The sequence below is a fragment of the Acanthochromis polyacanthus genome, chromosome 4 (genome assembly GCF_021347895.1).
Source record: "Acanthochromis polyacanthus isolate Apoly-LR-REF ecotype Palm Island chromosome 4, KAUST_Apoly_ChrSc, whole genome shotgun sequence".
NCBI classification, from domain to species: domain Eukaryota; kingdom Metazoa; phylum Chordata; class Actinopteri; family Pomacentridae; genus Acanthochromis; species Acanthochromis polyacanthus.
In genome coordinates, this window is record NC_067116.1 from 42,803,806 (window position 1) to 42,819,294 (window position 15,489).

General features: G+C 38.0%; 1 protein-coding gene across 1 annotated transcript in view; it reads left to right on the top strand.

Moving 5' to 3' along the window:
* LOC110955575 (serine/threonine-protein kinase NIM1) overlaps positions 1-9,363 on the top strand; it is a 28,054-nt gene extending 18,691 nt beyond the window's left edge. Inside the window, exons 3-5 of the mRNA XM_051947681.1 lie at positions 3,345-3,647; positions 4,799-5,067; positions 6,626-9,363. Coding sequence (XP_051803641.1) covers positions 3,345-3,647; positions 4,799-5,067; positions 6,626-7,366 — 1,313 coding nt within the window. The 3' untranslated portion in view covers positions 7,367-9,363. The remainder of the gene's footprint in view (positions 1-3,344; positions 3,648-4,798; positions 5,068-6,625) is intronic.
* Positions 9,364-15,489: the final 6,126 nt, after the last annotated feature.

Genomic DNA, 15,489 nt, shown 5'->3' on the forward strand with positions numbered 1-15,489 from the left:
CCCATATTTTAATGCAGAGTACTTTAAAAACAGTAGCAGTGTAGAATATTTGCAGTATTTTACTGTAATTTAGTAGAAAAACATGTTTGAGTGTGTGGAGCCAATATGAGGTGTGATTATTTCCCTCTTTGAAGATGCGTTTGCAGTTTCCATGGTGTCACTTTGTATCAGAGGCTGTAATGAGCCGTCCGCTAATACGCTCCGTTAATAGGATTGAGTTGGAGTCCTTTAGTCCTCTGAGGTTCCATTCACATGTTCAGTCACAGTCAGGTGTTGGAGCCTGAGAGACGACCATGAAGGACCCACAGCTACCAGGTAAAACACCTGATTTATACTTTTTAGAATGTTTAACTCACTGCAGCTTTGTAAAATTAATAATAATGTTTTATATCAGTTATAAAGATTAGTTCCCTTTACCGTCCGTCTCTCAGCAGGACATGTGCTTCGTCTTTTTAGAGCTTTAAATCATCTGTAGGACTGGTTATTGTAAAAAAAAAAAAAAAGTTTCCATTAACAACTTGTTCATTTATAAACTGAGAAACCCATATTAGCATTTATTATCTGATCACCAACTTTTATACGTATATTGTTCCCTTTAAAGCACATAGATGTTGTGTTAGTTGTACTTTAGTGTGCCATTTTATTCTGAAGTTATTAATGACTGATCAGCTACTGAATAATAAAACATCTTTATGAATTTTCTTCTGCACGTGCAAATAAAGCAACATTTTGTGGCTGCAAAAGCTTTAAATATTCACTATGATAATTTTTTGCTTATTAATTAAATTAATGCACTTATTTTTTAGGCAAGGCAGGGTGGTTTTATTTACAGCACACACTGTTAAAAAATAAATATTTTTTAAAGTTCATTAAAAAATGAAAATCTGGCAGCAATAAATAATAATAACAATAATAATAATAATATAAATCGTGAAACTAACACTCTCTGCAAAATAATATTTTAGCAAATTAAAATACTATAAAAAATTGTATTTTTTTGTTTTTTTAATTAAAAAATGCACAAAAATGATTTGTAAATGTATAAATACTGGAGGTTGAAACTATGAAAATTATCATTTTCCGATCCTGAATTTTTTTTATAATTAACATAAAATATCATAAATATCTGTGAAATATTGATTTTTTTGGGGATGATTTAAATACTGTAAAACAATGTAAGGTGACAAAAACTAACATTCACATTCATTCATCTGTTCTTTAATTTTAGGAGTTATTATCTGTAATTGAACAAATCTATAAAATAACTGGAAATTCTGCTTAAAATCACAGTTAAAAACTGATTTAAAAAATATAGTTTTTTTCTCTGTGTGCCTTTTTAATTGCATGCACCAGAACGTATCAATAAATCAAACGTTATAAGGGAATATGTGTTCTGTCTTATTTTTGAAAGCTGGTGTTATAAAGCCTTTCTTGAAGAGTTAAATGGTCTGTGATAAACGGAACCTTAATTTAGCAGCTCTGTTAATTCAGTCTGGTCTGCCTGGTTTAGTTTCCTATAAATAAACTTTCACATTCAGGAGCGACCCACTAAAAGCAGCCGCTAATCCAGGCCATTCTGAGAACCGAGCAGAAGATCAGCTGAATTTAACCCACAGCGACCAGAAGGAGGCACAGTGACATTAAACTGCAGGTTTACTGAAGTTTGTCAGAGTTCATCATTGGCAGTTTATCACCGGCTGCTTTATTGTTTAAACAACTGATTCATCACATGTGCGGCCATTTAACAGATTATGTTCTCTGTAAGGCGCCCACACAGGATCCGAATAGACTGACATCTGACCTCATTGTCGTTTCTCTTTATGCAACACATTCAGCAGCTTCCTGGAAAAACAACTCGAACGCCGCACAAGGTCGGCATGAAAGTCGACACATCGTCCTGTTGGAGAAAAATCAAGAGAAAATTTAAGAAAACAAAAGATGACTCTGAACAACCGTTTCCAAGTAATAAGACTTGAGTTTCCCAGAAGAGTGAAACAACAGGAAACACCAACGTATCCTGCTTTTGTGCTTTATCAAAAATGAAAACATGCATGTCGGAGCTGATTTAGCAAGATCCAAAAATATATCAACTATGGAGATCTCCAAAACTAATAAAACGGTAGACGCAACACTGATGTTAGTCAGTGAAATAACATTTAAAACCTTTAAACTCCTGTACCAAAGTCTTTATCAGTAAAATAAAGAATTAATCTAATTTGTGTAAATATTGGAGTTAAAGTCTTACAGTGTTTTTTAAGATGTGAATTTACGTGAATAATTTACAAAATCACGATTTAAACCTTACAAAGAGTGTATAAAAAGCCACTTCACCTGACTACAGTAGTACATAATAAATACTTAGTATTAATAATTGTGGAGATTATTCGAACTAACTTAATATTATAGTTGAGACTCTAAAGTATGACTAATTAAGGAGAGATGCTGTGTTTTGCTGAGTTTTGCAAGTAAATTACAAAGAAAATAGCATCCTAAGGACAGACCTAATGGTAGTTTATTCATACATCTGAGGGGTTTTTTATGTCTATAATGAAATTATATTACATTAGTACACATTTATCCTTAGAAAATCAATTAAAATCTGTATTAATGTTATTTACTTACTTGTAAAAGCAATGTATTTATGTCATCCTATTTATTTGTTCATTTTATTCTTTTACAATTATATATTTTTTAACAGTTTTCTTTATTAATTATTGCTGTTATTATTTTCACCCTTGCTTTTAATGTTTTTATCGTCCTTTTTCCTCTATTCTGCTCGTTCTTCTTCCTCATTTGGGCATTTTTGATCCTTTCATAATTATATTTGGTGTGTTTTAGTAAATCTTTTACCAGGTTTTACTTTATTTCGCCATTTTATGTTGTACTTTTTTACTTTTCTGTTTGTCCTGTTATTCAAACGTCTTCCTGAGTAACTTTTTTTTTCAGTTTATTCTTTTGCATTGTGACTGAAGCGCTTTAGAAACTCTTTTTTTAAATAAATTGCTATATAAATACAGTTACTATTATTAATATTGTGATTTTGGTCAGCAGACAACTTGCATAAAGTCCTGATAAGGGGTTATGTAAAAGGCTAGATGTTTATTTGGGGTCATGTAAATGGGCATCCAGGTTAATCTTATTAGCAGTGAACAGAACAGTCACACTACTTGTCTGCGGACTCAATTTTAGAAGAGTCAAACAGTTTATAGCTGATAACAAAGCCAAAAATAAGCGTAATACTAACTAAAAAATGCATTTACTGTCATATTTCTGCAGTTTCACACAGTCCAACGGTGCTGCTGCCTGATTTCTTTCACTCAAACTCCTTTTTATTTCTTTTCAAGGCTTAAAAACGCGACTATGGCAGAAGCAGAAACTGAGCAAAAAGCCCAAAGATGAATCTCCAAAGCATGAAAAAGCAGCGAAACCCTCGTCCTCATCTGCGACTACTTCTGTCCCTCTGCTGACCGAAGAAGAAAGGATGAAGCAGACTCCGTTTGAGAAGGTCGTCTATGACATGGCCCACAACGAGAGGATCATCAATGAAATGACGCTCGGCAGAAGGGTCGGTTTCTACGAGCTGAGGGGGGAGATCGGGCAGGGGAACTTCTCCACCGTCAAGCTGGGCGTCCACGCCTTAACGAAAGGTCAGAAATGTAGATTTACTGATGCTCATGCAACCTTCATTTAATGTCCAGCTGAACTCTGAGCACGTTGAGGTGTGGAGGACAAGGAGGAAAATAAAAGAAGAAACTTGGATGACTATAAGAATGTTAATTAGAGCTTTACAGTTTAGGAAAGCAAATGAATCAACTAAAACAAGAAAACACTGGGAAAAAAAACTAAAATGAAAATAAAAACCCGACTTTTCCAAAGGATAAAAATAAAAATAAACTGTCTGCATGTTAATCCAGGTTGTAGATGCAGGAGATAAGTGAAATTAAGTTGTTCAGTTATGCCGAGTTAAGCTAAGATATGATAAAATATGACAAGACAAGTTAAGCTAAGTTATGCTAAGTTAAGTTAAGATCAGTTAAGCTAAATTCAGCTATGTTGAGATAAGTTATGCAAAGATAAGATACAATAAACTAAGATGTTTTATATAAGAGAAGATATGGTAAGAGCCACATTATAACCAGTAAGATCCTTATAAATAAAAGAAAATCACATTTTACAGAGGGCCACCTAGCATTAGCATAAAGCTAAAAATGATGAGTGTTATACACAAGTAATAAATGCAGAATGATAAACAGCAATGCTTTCATGTTTAAAATGTCACCATAATCCAACATACTTTTATGTTTTTCTTTCGATATTTCTGTCTGAAACTGACTTTTTTTGTTTGTTTTGTTTAATATTCAACTTTCCAGTCTGTCTTACCCACACTTTGTCTTTTGTGCTGTTTTGTGCACATACTTTGACTTTAAGGGGATTTTAGTTGTAAATAAATATTGCTGCATGTTTGTGGATAATTTTAATGCCAGAAGCTGAAACCTGAAGTCCTGAATGAGCCTTTCTGATCGCTGCAAATCCTCCCGACCTCAAGCTGCGATTGTGATTTCTGCTGAGATGCTTTTGTGAAAATTACACCTGCATGCTGCTGAGTGTTTGCAGGGGGGGGCTCTCGGTCTTATCCACATTTTTGTCATTCCTTCGAATAATCCTGCAATTAAATCAGCTGCCAGAAGTAAATTCTTTCTGCCTCCTCATGTCACATCAATCTTAATATCTTTTTCAAACCTCTTAAGTGTGTCTCAGGCCCTCTTTAAAATGACGCCACTTCCTCTTCTGCCTTCAGAGAGGGTCGCCGTTAAAATCGTGGACAAAGTGCGTCTGGAGAAGAAGAATCAGGCGTTCACTTCGTCTGAGATCGCCTGCATGGAGAAGCTGTGTCACCCCAACATAGTTCGTCTGTACGAGGTGGTGGAGAGCAGCCGGAAGCTCTACCTGGTGATGGAGTACGGCAGCGGAGGAGACCTGTTCTCCAGAGTCACCACCAGGGGGAAACTCGGCGACCTGGAGACCAAGCTGGTGTTCGCACAAGTGGTGTCTGCCATCAAGCACATGGTGAGCCCCGTCCATAAATCATCAGCAGTAAATATTGTGACAGGGCGGATGTTGCCGCCAGCAGCGAGGTGATGGGAAAATATGTGACGAGACGACAGATAAAAGTGAAACAAAAGGTGAACTCGGACTGGTTGTGTTGAGTCAGAGTTTTTATACGACACATTTGAAGCAGTTGTGCCAAAGTGGTTTCCAGGACGCTGTAAAATAAATGATGCCTAGGCTCAACAAAAAACTGTTTGCATTAATTTTTTTGAGTTAAATATCAGCATTTCCTCTGAAATCAAAAGTTTTTTTAATTGCTTTATTGTTGGTAGCATAAATACAAGTTTTTCATTCAGTTACTCGTAAAAATGAAGCATTTCAAACAGTATTCATAAGTGTTTTTTAATGCTTTTGTGTACTTAATTACCATAATTATGAACACACATTTTGAAACTGGTAAATTTTAAAAAAACAAAGTTGCTCCATCGTTACGCAGGAAGGGGAGAGGATTTGAAATCTTGACTTCAAGGTGAAGAAAAATTCAGCCTATTTCAACTTAAATTTAGTTTTAAATCACGAACAAAGAAATTTGAGTTGAAATTATACACAATATTAAATTGATGCAACATAATTATGTCAAAATAATATTTGCAACTTAAAAGTTACGTATAAATTATAGATTTTAAAATCTTTGTCCTGAAGTTTTTACTTTATCTTATGTTTGATGAAGTGACGGGAATAATGAATAAAACTGGAAATATAAATTAAACAAACAAGTTTCTAGATAAATATCATACAGGTACGCTAATATGTACTGTATTTAAATTAGCCAAAATTAAGATAATTTTATTAATGTTTGCTGTTATTTAAAATAAATGTATATTGAGGACAACAGAATGGTAGATAATCATTTAACTGTTATATTCTCCTGCTTCTGTAGTTTTACAGGTTATTATTCATTTTTTAATCACATTTGTTCATAAACTTGTAATATTCTTACTGTATTTAAACCTGCTGGAATTATAATTATTTTACAGATATTTTCACAAGTTTTTGCCGTTTATGATTGTTAAAATACCCCACTGTTTTTAAGAGTTGTTTTTGTTTTGTTTTTATTGTTCTTTACAGGGTTTTGTTTATTTATAATGTGAGGAAGCTATATTTTTATACCTATAAGTGTCTAGAAAGTAAGTTAAACATTTCAATATTTTCTATTTTCCAACTGAATATAACATTATTGGTGCAATAAAATGCTTAATTGCTGTAGTCTCAATAATAGTGATAATTAAACTTTCGCTTATTCACATAATCAACGGCAAATACAGAGCACATATAGAAGGTGGAGAAAACTCTTGTTGTATCTACTGCTTCTTGAAATGTCTTTTTTAAATGACTGCAGTACAGAAAGATGACGGAAAACACTGAGAAACTAGGAGTACAAGTGCAGAATTAAACCAGAAATGCCTTTATTAGACTCAAACTCCTGCAGTTTGGGTGTTGTTTTAGGGGTTAATAACACTTTTTGCTCTAAAGTAAAACTTCCCATTAAACCTGCCCACTCTTGTGTGAATTTCAGCACGACAGCAACATCGTCCACAGAGACATTAAACCAGAGAACATCTTCTACACGACCAGCTACTGCATCAAGGTCGGAGACTTCGGCTTCAGCGCTGAGAGCAGCGCCAACGAGCCGCTCACCAACTTCTGCGGTTCTCCACCGTACGCCGCCCCCGAGCTCTATAAAGACAAGGGCTACATCGGACGCTACTCGGATGTCTGGGCTTTAGGTATCCTCCTGTACTTCATGGTGACGGCGACTTTGCCCTTTTACGGAGACAACATGAGCCGGCTGAAGCGCTGCATCCTCCAGGGCTCCTACAGCATCCCTGCCTACGTGCCCGACCCCTGCCAGCTGGTCATTAAAGGGATGCTTCGGCAGGTTCCCATCGACAGAACCACCCTCGCACAGATCATAAGCAGCGACTGGCTGAAGGGGATTGAATACCCTCAGCCTTACGCCCCGCTGCCGCTGTCTCCGGCCCACTTTGCTAAGCCCGACCAGGCTCTGTGTGTGGAGGAGCAGGAGGTGAAGGATCTGATGTCAGACCTGGGCGTCGTGACCGTTCATTTCCAGAACAATCCCTGCTTAGACGGCAGGAGCCCTCTGACGGGAACCTACCGGATCCTCCTCCACCGGGTCCAGAAGAGGAGGTCGGTGGAGGCCGTGGGTTATTCTGTGCTTCACCCCAATGAGTTCAAGTGCTCCGCTACAGCCGTGGACAAACACAACCCCTCCGCTGTGTGCGCCGTACTATAACGGGAAAGATCTGAGGGCTGCAGGATGAAGCAAGATGAATAAACTGAGCCTATAGTCAGAGGTTTAACCTGCTAGATCACCATGGTAACCAATGCTACACAGCTCTGGAGGAGGTTCTGCTCAGAGTTCGAGAGTTTAAATCAGCTGGAAGAACCGCCATCCTTTCAGCAGATCTTTACCAGATTGTATTTTGTATGAACGACTCAGATTATTTCATCTGTAAACCTGCAGAGCTGTACGTTTATTTTCCCAATGAATGATTCCATGCAGTTCCAGCAGGCAAACTGTAAAGGAGCCAGACATGCATTCAGTCAGTGATGCAGGAAATGGATGTTTCACTGCTGGACCAGCTTTAATGATGCAGTTCAACTGGGTTTATCCAAACTAAGTCATATCAATCCCTCTGCTTTAAACCACATATGCTTGAATAATTTGATTCCCTTTAAAACTGAGTTGCTGCCACTCTAAGTTTACAATTTTTACATATTTGCTTTGCCCAACTATGAAATGTAAAACATGACTTTGTTATTACTAGTTCTTTCCTTTTCTTTTTTCTGTAATCTTACTGGAAGAAGTCGGCAGGTGAGCTGAAGCATCTTCTTTACTGCTATAGAAGCTCTAAACCTAATTTTGACGGAATACGAAATTAAATAGACAAAATTCTATTTTAAGCTGATAAAACATGAATGAAAGATAATTCAACTACAGCTTAGACACACTTTTTACAGTGTATGTTTGGCCCTGGTTTACTTCTAACTTGTTTTACATTTTATTGTTGCAGCTGATGGAACACAGATTAGAAAATGCATGAATCTACTTCAATCAGTGACATTAATTTCACTGTGATTTGGCCAAAAACTAAAACTGCTTCCACGTTTCCTTCATTATGGGACAGTGTTGGACCTGAATGCAGTCCCATGTGCAGCTACACCTCCTGTCAAAAGTTTTGAGACACTTTCTCATTGAAATAAATTAGAACCCGTCTCAAAACTTTTGACAGGGGGTGTGTAATGTTAGAAATCGGCCGCTGCAGTGTTTTCTGGGTTCGGCGTCATTTGCAGTAGCAGCGCTTTTTACTGAATAAATTCTTAAATTCGTCATAGCTCTCCAGCATAACAGCCTCTTGACTGAAGTAGGCGGCACATGATTGGTCAGTTCTGTGCAGAAAAGAGTCAATTGTTGCATCAGATGCCCCTTTTTATGTGAGGACAAAACCTGATGAAGAAAACCTGGTTAACAAAGAGAATCACAAACCTAATATTCATTCTCTCTGCTTAGGTTTTGTTAAGCCCAGCTTTCTTAAACTTGCGTTGTGTTACGTCCTTCTGGTGTGCTCACCCTCTCACTGACATCCGTTCATTCACTACCGGCTGCGTTAATCCTCACAGCTTTTCTGTTAAATGTGAGCCGAAGTAGGAAACACCTGGAGGTCGAGGTCAGAGCGGAGGTCAGGTTCCCCCCACAGCGTAAGCCAATTAGTGCTGATAAACTACAGCAAGTAATTAGCTGCGGCTTTCCCTCCTTGTCACTGACGCAAAACATCCATTAATCGGTGAATGACCATCAGCATCTTCCAATCCCTCTGAGTCAGAGCATGAATCTTCTGAACTAATCCGAGGCCACCTGTAATCCTAATAACACGCAGAGAACAAGCTCGGTCATAAACGTAAAGGAGAAAATAAAGTTCAGAGTAAAATTCAGACCGAATTTAATTGAAAACTAGTCTGCCACCATTTAAAATGTCTCTGTGTGTTTTAATTACAACAACTGATGCCTAAAATGCCTTTTTGCTGTGGTTGTAAACGCAGAAAATGTTGTGAAGCACAAGCATTGTTGTGAATTTTGCACAATTTGAGTCAAATTCTGCTCATTTCTGTTTGCTTGTGCTTTAAGGCAATATTTTCACTCATGCTTGAGGGATGCTGGTCTGAACTCCATGCCACTCTGTAAACAAAAAACAGATTTCTTAATCAAAATACAAGTATTTTCAATTTTAAGCAGGCTCCTCTCTGATGCTTTCTTTCTTTTCTGCCTCTTTCCTTCCAGCAGGAGGCATGTTATTACAAGATAATGTAACTTTCTGCTGCATTCAGTGTTTGTGCAGAGATTCCTGCTGGGTGTTGAGCGGTTTCGTGTTCACTTGTAAGTCCCCGAAGTTCAATGCAACTTTGACTCTTGGGCAATTCCTCAGAGGCTGATTTTGGAACAATCTCAAGCCCTTTCGGTAAAAGAGCTCACGACTAATCATTCGTGATTTTCTTCAGCTCCTCTGAGACTGTGACAGCAAAACTTCTCATACTGGTCCCTGAGTTTCCATTCACCTCCCTTCACCCCCTTGTTCCCCTCCAGGGTACATTAGCATCCCTGTGCCAGGCTTCACTCTTTTTGCTTCTTTCCACTACCTCGTAATTTAGCTGCCAGTGTCTGCACGCACCTGCCGAGCTTCTGATCAGCAATTGGCACAATGATAAGCTTCATGTGTTGCAATAAAACTTGGGAACCCTCACTATGCAGCCTGTTTGGACAGGAATGTGTTCACTTTGTGTGGGCAGGAGAAGACAGAGAGTGACTCGTAACAGTCCGAACACGAGCCAAGAAGAAGTCCTAACTTGCTGTTTATTTAGGTTATTGCTCAACATCATTTGGTGTGAAAATCCCCTTTATCGTGTCCTCTTGGGACGTGTTTCAGCTGCACTATTAAATGATGAGGGATGCATTTAATGATGTTCTCTGTGACAAAACACAACTTCTGTATCGAAAGAGGCTTTGAAAGGAAGAAAGATCGGTACGCTCTAGAAAAGATTCCATCAACTCGAAAGTACATTTTGTCCCTTTTAATTGGTGGTCTAATTGCAGTGAAAGTGAAAAATTAGGTTTACTGCTCATAATGTGCATTTGACATGCACGTTTACTGCATTTTTTCTGCAGATTTTTTTTTTTTTACAATTTTTAACCATGTTTGGGTAAAACAGACACTGAAAATAGAAAATATGGAAACTTCAAGTTAACTTAAAATTAAGATGTAACAATCAGGCTTTTAATCTGAGAGGAATCAAATGATTTAAGTGGATTGAACCTAAACCGGTGCTGTTTTTACTTATCAGCTTATTGTGATAAACTTAATTTAATTGCATGTTACTAATTAAACAAATTAATTTGTGTTGGTCCAACAGTTGCCTTTTTATGTTGATCCAACTCATGTAAATAATGTTTGGTGGGTCTGGGATCTTTCTGCATGGAGTTTGCATGTTCTCCCTCTGCATGCGTGGGTTTTCTCCGGGTACTCCGGCTTCCTCCCACAGTCCAAAAACATGCTGAGGTTAATTGGTTACTCTAAATCAGGGGTGTCAAACTCAGTTCCTGGAGGGCCACTATCCTGCATGTTTTAGATGTTTCCCTCTTCCAACACACCTGATTCAAATGATCAGCTTATCATCAAGCTCGGCAGAAGCCTGATAACGAGCCTGATCATTTGAATCAGGTGTGTTGGAAGAGGGAAACATCTAAAACATGCAGGATAGTGGCCCTCCAGGAACGGATCTTGACACCCCTGCTCTAAATTGTCCGTAGGTGTGAATGTGAGTGTGATTGTGTGTCTGTATATGTAGCCCTGTGACAGACTGGTGACCTGTCCAGGGTGTCCCCTGCCTTCACCTGAGTCAGCTGGGATAGACTCCAGCACCCCCCATGACCCTAGTGAGGATAAAGCGGTGTATAGAGAATGGATGGATGGATGGAACTTTGAGTTGGCGATTGGGATCAAGGATTTGAAATCCTGACTGGTCAAGAAAAGTGTAGTTTTCAAGCCAGTTTCAAAAAGTTACTTCAACTTGAAAATCGACTGTTTAACTACTATTAAACTATTTAAGTTCAAACTATACACAATATTAAGCTGATGCAATCATTAACATTATTATTACGTAAACCAACTCATCAAAACAATGTTTTCAACTTAAAGTTTTATCTAAATCATTGAATTATTTACTATTGTTAGAATTCTTCAAAATGCATTTGATAAAGTGGTGAAAAAGTTAGTATTTATAGTAACTACCTTTAATATTAAGGATTTAACCACTACAAAATAAGTATAAAACACAATTTTTAGTGATTAAAATCATAATGAACATTTTACATTCAGATAAAGCAAATATGTGAGTTGGAAAAATTGGGAACTTGAAATTGACTTTCCTTAAAATTAAGTTGCAGCAATACAAGTTGCTCATCTGAGATGAATCAAATGATTTAAGTACATCTAACTTCCACCAGTGGCATTAATATTACTTGTTAAGTTAATTTAGATGTACCTAATTCAGTTGTGTTACCAATTAAACAAAGTTGGTCTAACAATTCTCTTTCTCTCACCTTAACTTATTAAAATAATGTTTGCAGCTTTGCAAGGTTTATCGACATCAATAAATGACATTTTTTAAATCTTGCTGTGTATTTAATGACATGCTGGGAAAAGATTCCTTGAAAGACTCTTTCGAGTGCAGTTTTAGACCGGATTAAACCATTTACCTTCAGGCCTCAGAGGTGAATCACTGTGGTGCATCAATCAGCTTCATTTAATATAAACAGAACCCTCCCTCTAACAAAATACTACACTAGGCTAGAAGCTAAAGCAGCAGGTTTAAAATCCTTAAATCTACTCAATCACTTTGTTCATTCATCGCTTTTATTGATGGTTTTGCATTTCCCCCAGTTTTATTTTCTATTCTACACATGTAACTGCAGTACATCTCAATGCCTCATTTGAGTCGGTAAGACACCGGATCGTTTTCTCTTCTGTTTGTCTTCCTTGCTTGTTACCGCCATGTAAACCATGTTTTGTTTTACCTTTCCTCTCTCTCTGGGATCATCACAAAGAGCCAAGACATCATCTGTATAAGCAAGCTCGCATTTGTTTGTAATTGCATTTGGCAGCAAAAGAAGCAGCTGTAAGCTTTGGATTGATGATGGATTCATTTGGTTTACGAAAACAGAGTCGAGATGGTTGTGAAATCGTTCCCACTTTCCCTTATATAGGCAATTTCCTTTTCGGGTGAAGACAAGTACAGTACGACTTGGGAGCTGTTTTAATGAAAAGTGCAACTATAAAAAGAGAGATTGAACAGAAATTTAATCGTTGCATCCGTCTCCTTCACGGTGCGTCACAGAGGTTATCCTTAACCCCTTTACGATATGACAAACATGTCAGTCATAGTTAGATTCCAGCTGGAAGTCAGCCACCAAATCTGGCTCTTTCTTCATATTTATCAGAGCATGGCCTGTTGATTTAGTCAGTATTGTCTGCAGTCGGTCGGTGGTTGAATCTAGAAGCCACTATATGTGTGTCATATCCTAACAACAGCCAAGAATCCAAACGTAAATGCAGGTCAAATGGAGCACAACTGGAGCGAGATCTGACACGTCTCTGCGATTAATTCTCATAAAATTAATCGTAAACATACATCAGTTTATAGGCATGCGGCACAACAACTGCAGGTGAGGCGCGTAAACCCCTTTCACTGACTGAATCACCGTGAGAACTGGAAGGGCCACCTGCAACGCTTCAGTCGATGGCTGCCGTTTATTAGGTTTTACATACCAACTGGGTCATTATTCTCACACCACTGATCTGAACCAAAAAGACAACCAACTGCGCCGCTCTGGAGACTGATTAGTCCTTTGTTAATGCTTTAAAACTGCAGGGAAGTGTTCCAATTCTTGTTTGGGTTCATTGTTTTGCTCAGTTAGTTGTTCTGACTTGAACTTCCCTCAGTTTTGGGCTGATTACACCAACACTTAAGTATGTAACCGCATCTGAACCCAGTGGCTCAGTGGGGGGGGGGGGTGTCATGTGGAGAACCTGAAAATAATGTTCTACGTCCTATTTATTGGGATTTTCAGCCTGCAAAACAAAATAACTTGTCATTTGGAGGCCGACGACTTGTCAAATCAACAACCGTGAAGTGCAAGTTGAATTGTGGGAGCTGGCAGGACATTTAGTCACAACTTGACTGAATTTTCAAAGAAAAACCTTGCAACTTCACAGATAGATTCACTTTCGAAATGATCATATTGGCGCAGTGCTCAGTCTGAAGAGTTGCACCACTTCACTGAAATATCTCATTTTCATTATTACAGTAAGTGCATGCATAACAATAATGAGACCAATGCTGAGATTCACTTCTCTGTTGTGACGGTGTTCTACTCATGTACTTCATTACCAGAATCATCAACAAAAGTGCTGAAGTTGGTAAATGTTTAAAAATGACTCACTCCACTATTAAATATCTAGTGCAAGAGACTAAATCCTGATCTCAAAGTAAATAAAAAAGTCATTGCCATGGTCTTAGGTTTGTTCTGGTTCCTGTTTTATTTTGACGTTCCCTGCCCTTTTCTGTCCTGTGTCACCTTACTTCCTCCCTTTGTCTATGTTTCCCTCCTTTTTTAGATTCTCCTAACTGGTTTCACCCCTGTCTTGTCTCGCCAATTCGTTCTTAGTTAATGCTTTAAAATTGCGTGTAAGTATTTCCTTTTGTGGTCTGATGCGCTGTTTTGTACATAAAATGTATGTATGACAATAAAGTGACCAGTGTTGAGATTCACTTCCAAACTCTGGTGTTCCAGTCATGTACTTCATTACTAGAGTCATGAACAAAAGTGCTGAAGTTGGTAAATTTAAAAAAATGTAATGCTTAACTGTCCGCGTTCTAGTCCAGAAAATTTTAAATCCTGATCTCATGGAAAATAAAGGTTATTGCTATGGTTTTGGATTTTGTTGTTTCCTGTTTTATTTTGACGTTCCCTGACCTCCTCCCTTTGTCTCTGTTTCCCTCCTTTTTTAGATTCTCCTGAGGGGTTTCACCTCTGTCTTGTCTCACGAATTAGTTCTTAGTTAATGCTTTAAAACTGCGGGTAAGTATTTCCTTTTATGGTCTGGTTCATTGTTGAGTATCTAAATGATCATACTGGTGCAGCGTTCTGGACTCGGAAAGTTCACAGCCTGGCTCTCAGATCAGCTCAGTCTGCTGCAGCTGTGAGATTGAGCTCGGCTGTGTGCTGTTACCAATCAGCTGGGAGGGGATATAAGGAGGGATCTCCCAGCTACTCAGAAGGCTGTGGGTAGGTGACCTGGAAAGTTTGACACCATCAGTCGGCCTTCTTATGGAAACCTGAGTGTCTTTGTGTCGTGTCAGTGCACAGAACCCAGCACTTCCTCGCTTTTGTTTTGGGGAATGTTTTTCTTTTAAGGGGTCTTTTTCTACCACCTTTGGTAGATTTAGTGGAAGGTAGTGGTATTCAACCACACACTATCCTCTTTTAGACCACAGAAGCCCATTTTCTGTTTGTGCAGTTTTGGTTAGTTTCACCCGTTAAACTTGGTTCATTTAGTTTCGTCTAAGAAAAGAGGAGGGTGAAACATAACAGCAGTGCTCAATCGGGAGAGTTGCACCACTTAACTGAAGTATCTTGTTTTGTTTTTTTAATTACAGAAAGTGCATACACAAAAATGAGACGAGTGTTGAGATTCGCTTCAAAATTGTGGTGTTCCAGTCATGTACTTCATTACAAGACTCCGGAGCACAAGTGTTCAAGTTGTTTTGTTTTTTTCTCCATTTAGTAGCTCCACTGTTAATTATCTAGTCCAGGAGACTTTGAATCCTGGTCTCAAGGGAAACAAGTTATTGCCATGATCTTAGATTTCTGTTTTATTTTGACCTTCCCTGTCCTTGTCAGTCCTGCATTGTTTTATTTCCTCCCTTTGTCTGTGTTTCCCTTCTTTTTATATTTCCCTGACTGGTTCACCTGAGTCACCTGTCTTGTCTCGCTATGCTCGCAATGCTTTAAATGGCAGATGAATGAGAGGGGTCATTTGAGGACTGGTGGGATTTCAACAGCTTTCTGATGGCTATTTTATTCTATCAAAAATGTATATTCTATGAGCTATATCTCTTTCTTTTTTATTTGAAGTTTGTTAAAACCACAGACATGAGACAAACCCATGAGAAACTATATCTAATAATTTGTATTGATATGTTAAATGGAACAGAATAATGCCTCCACACCACAAACAAAGAAGTTATTTATTTTGTTCATTAATTTTGGGAAACATGCTTAGTGCAATATGAATTTATCAG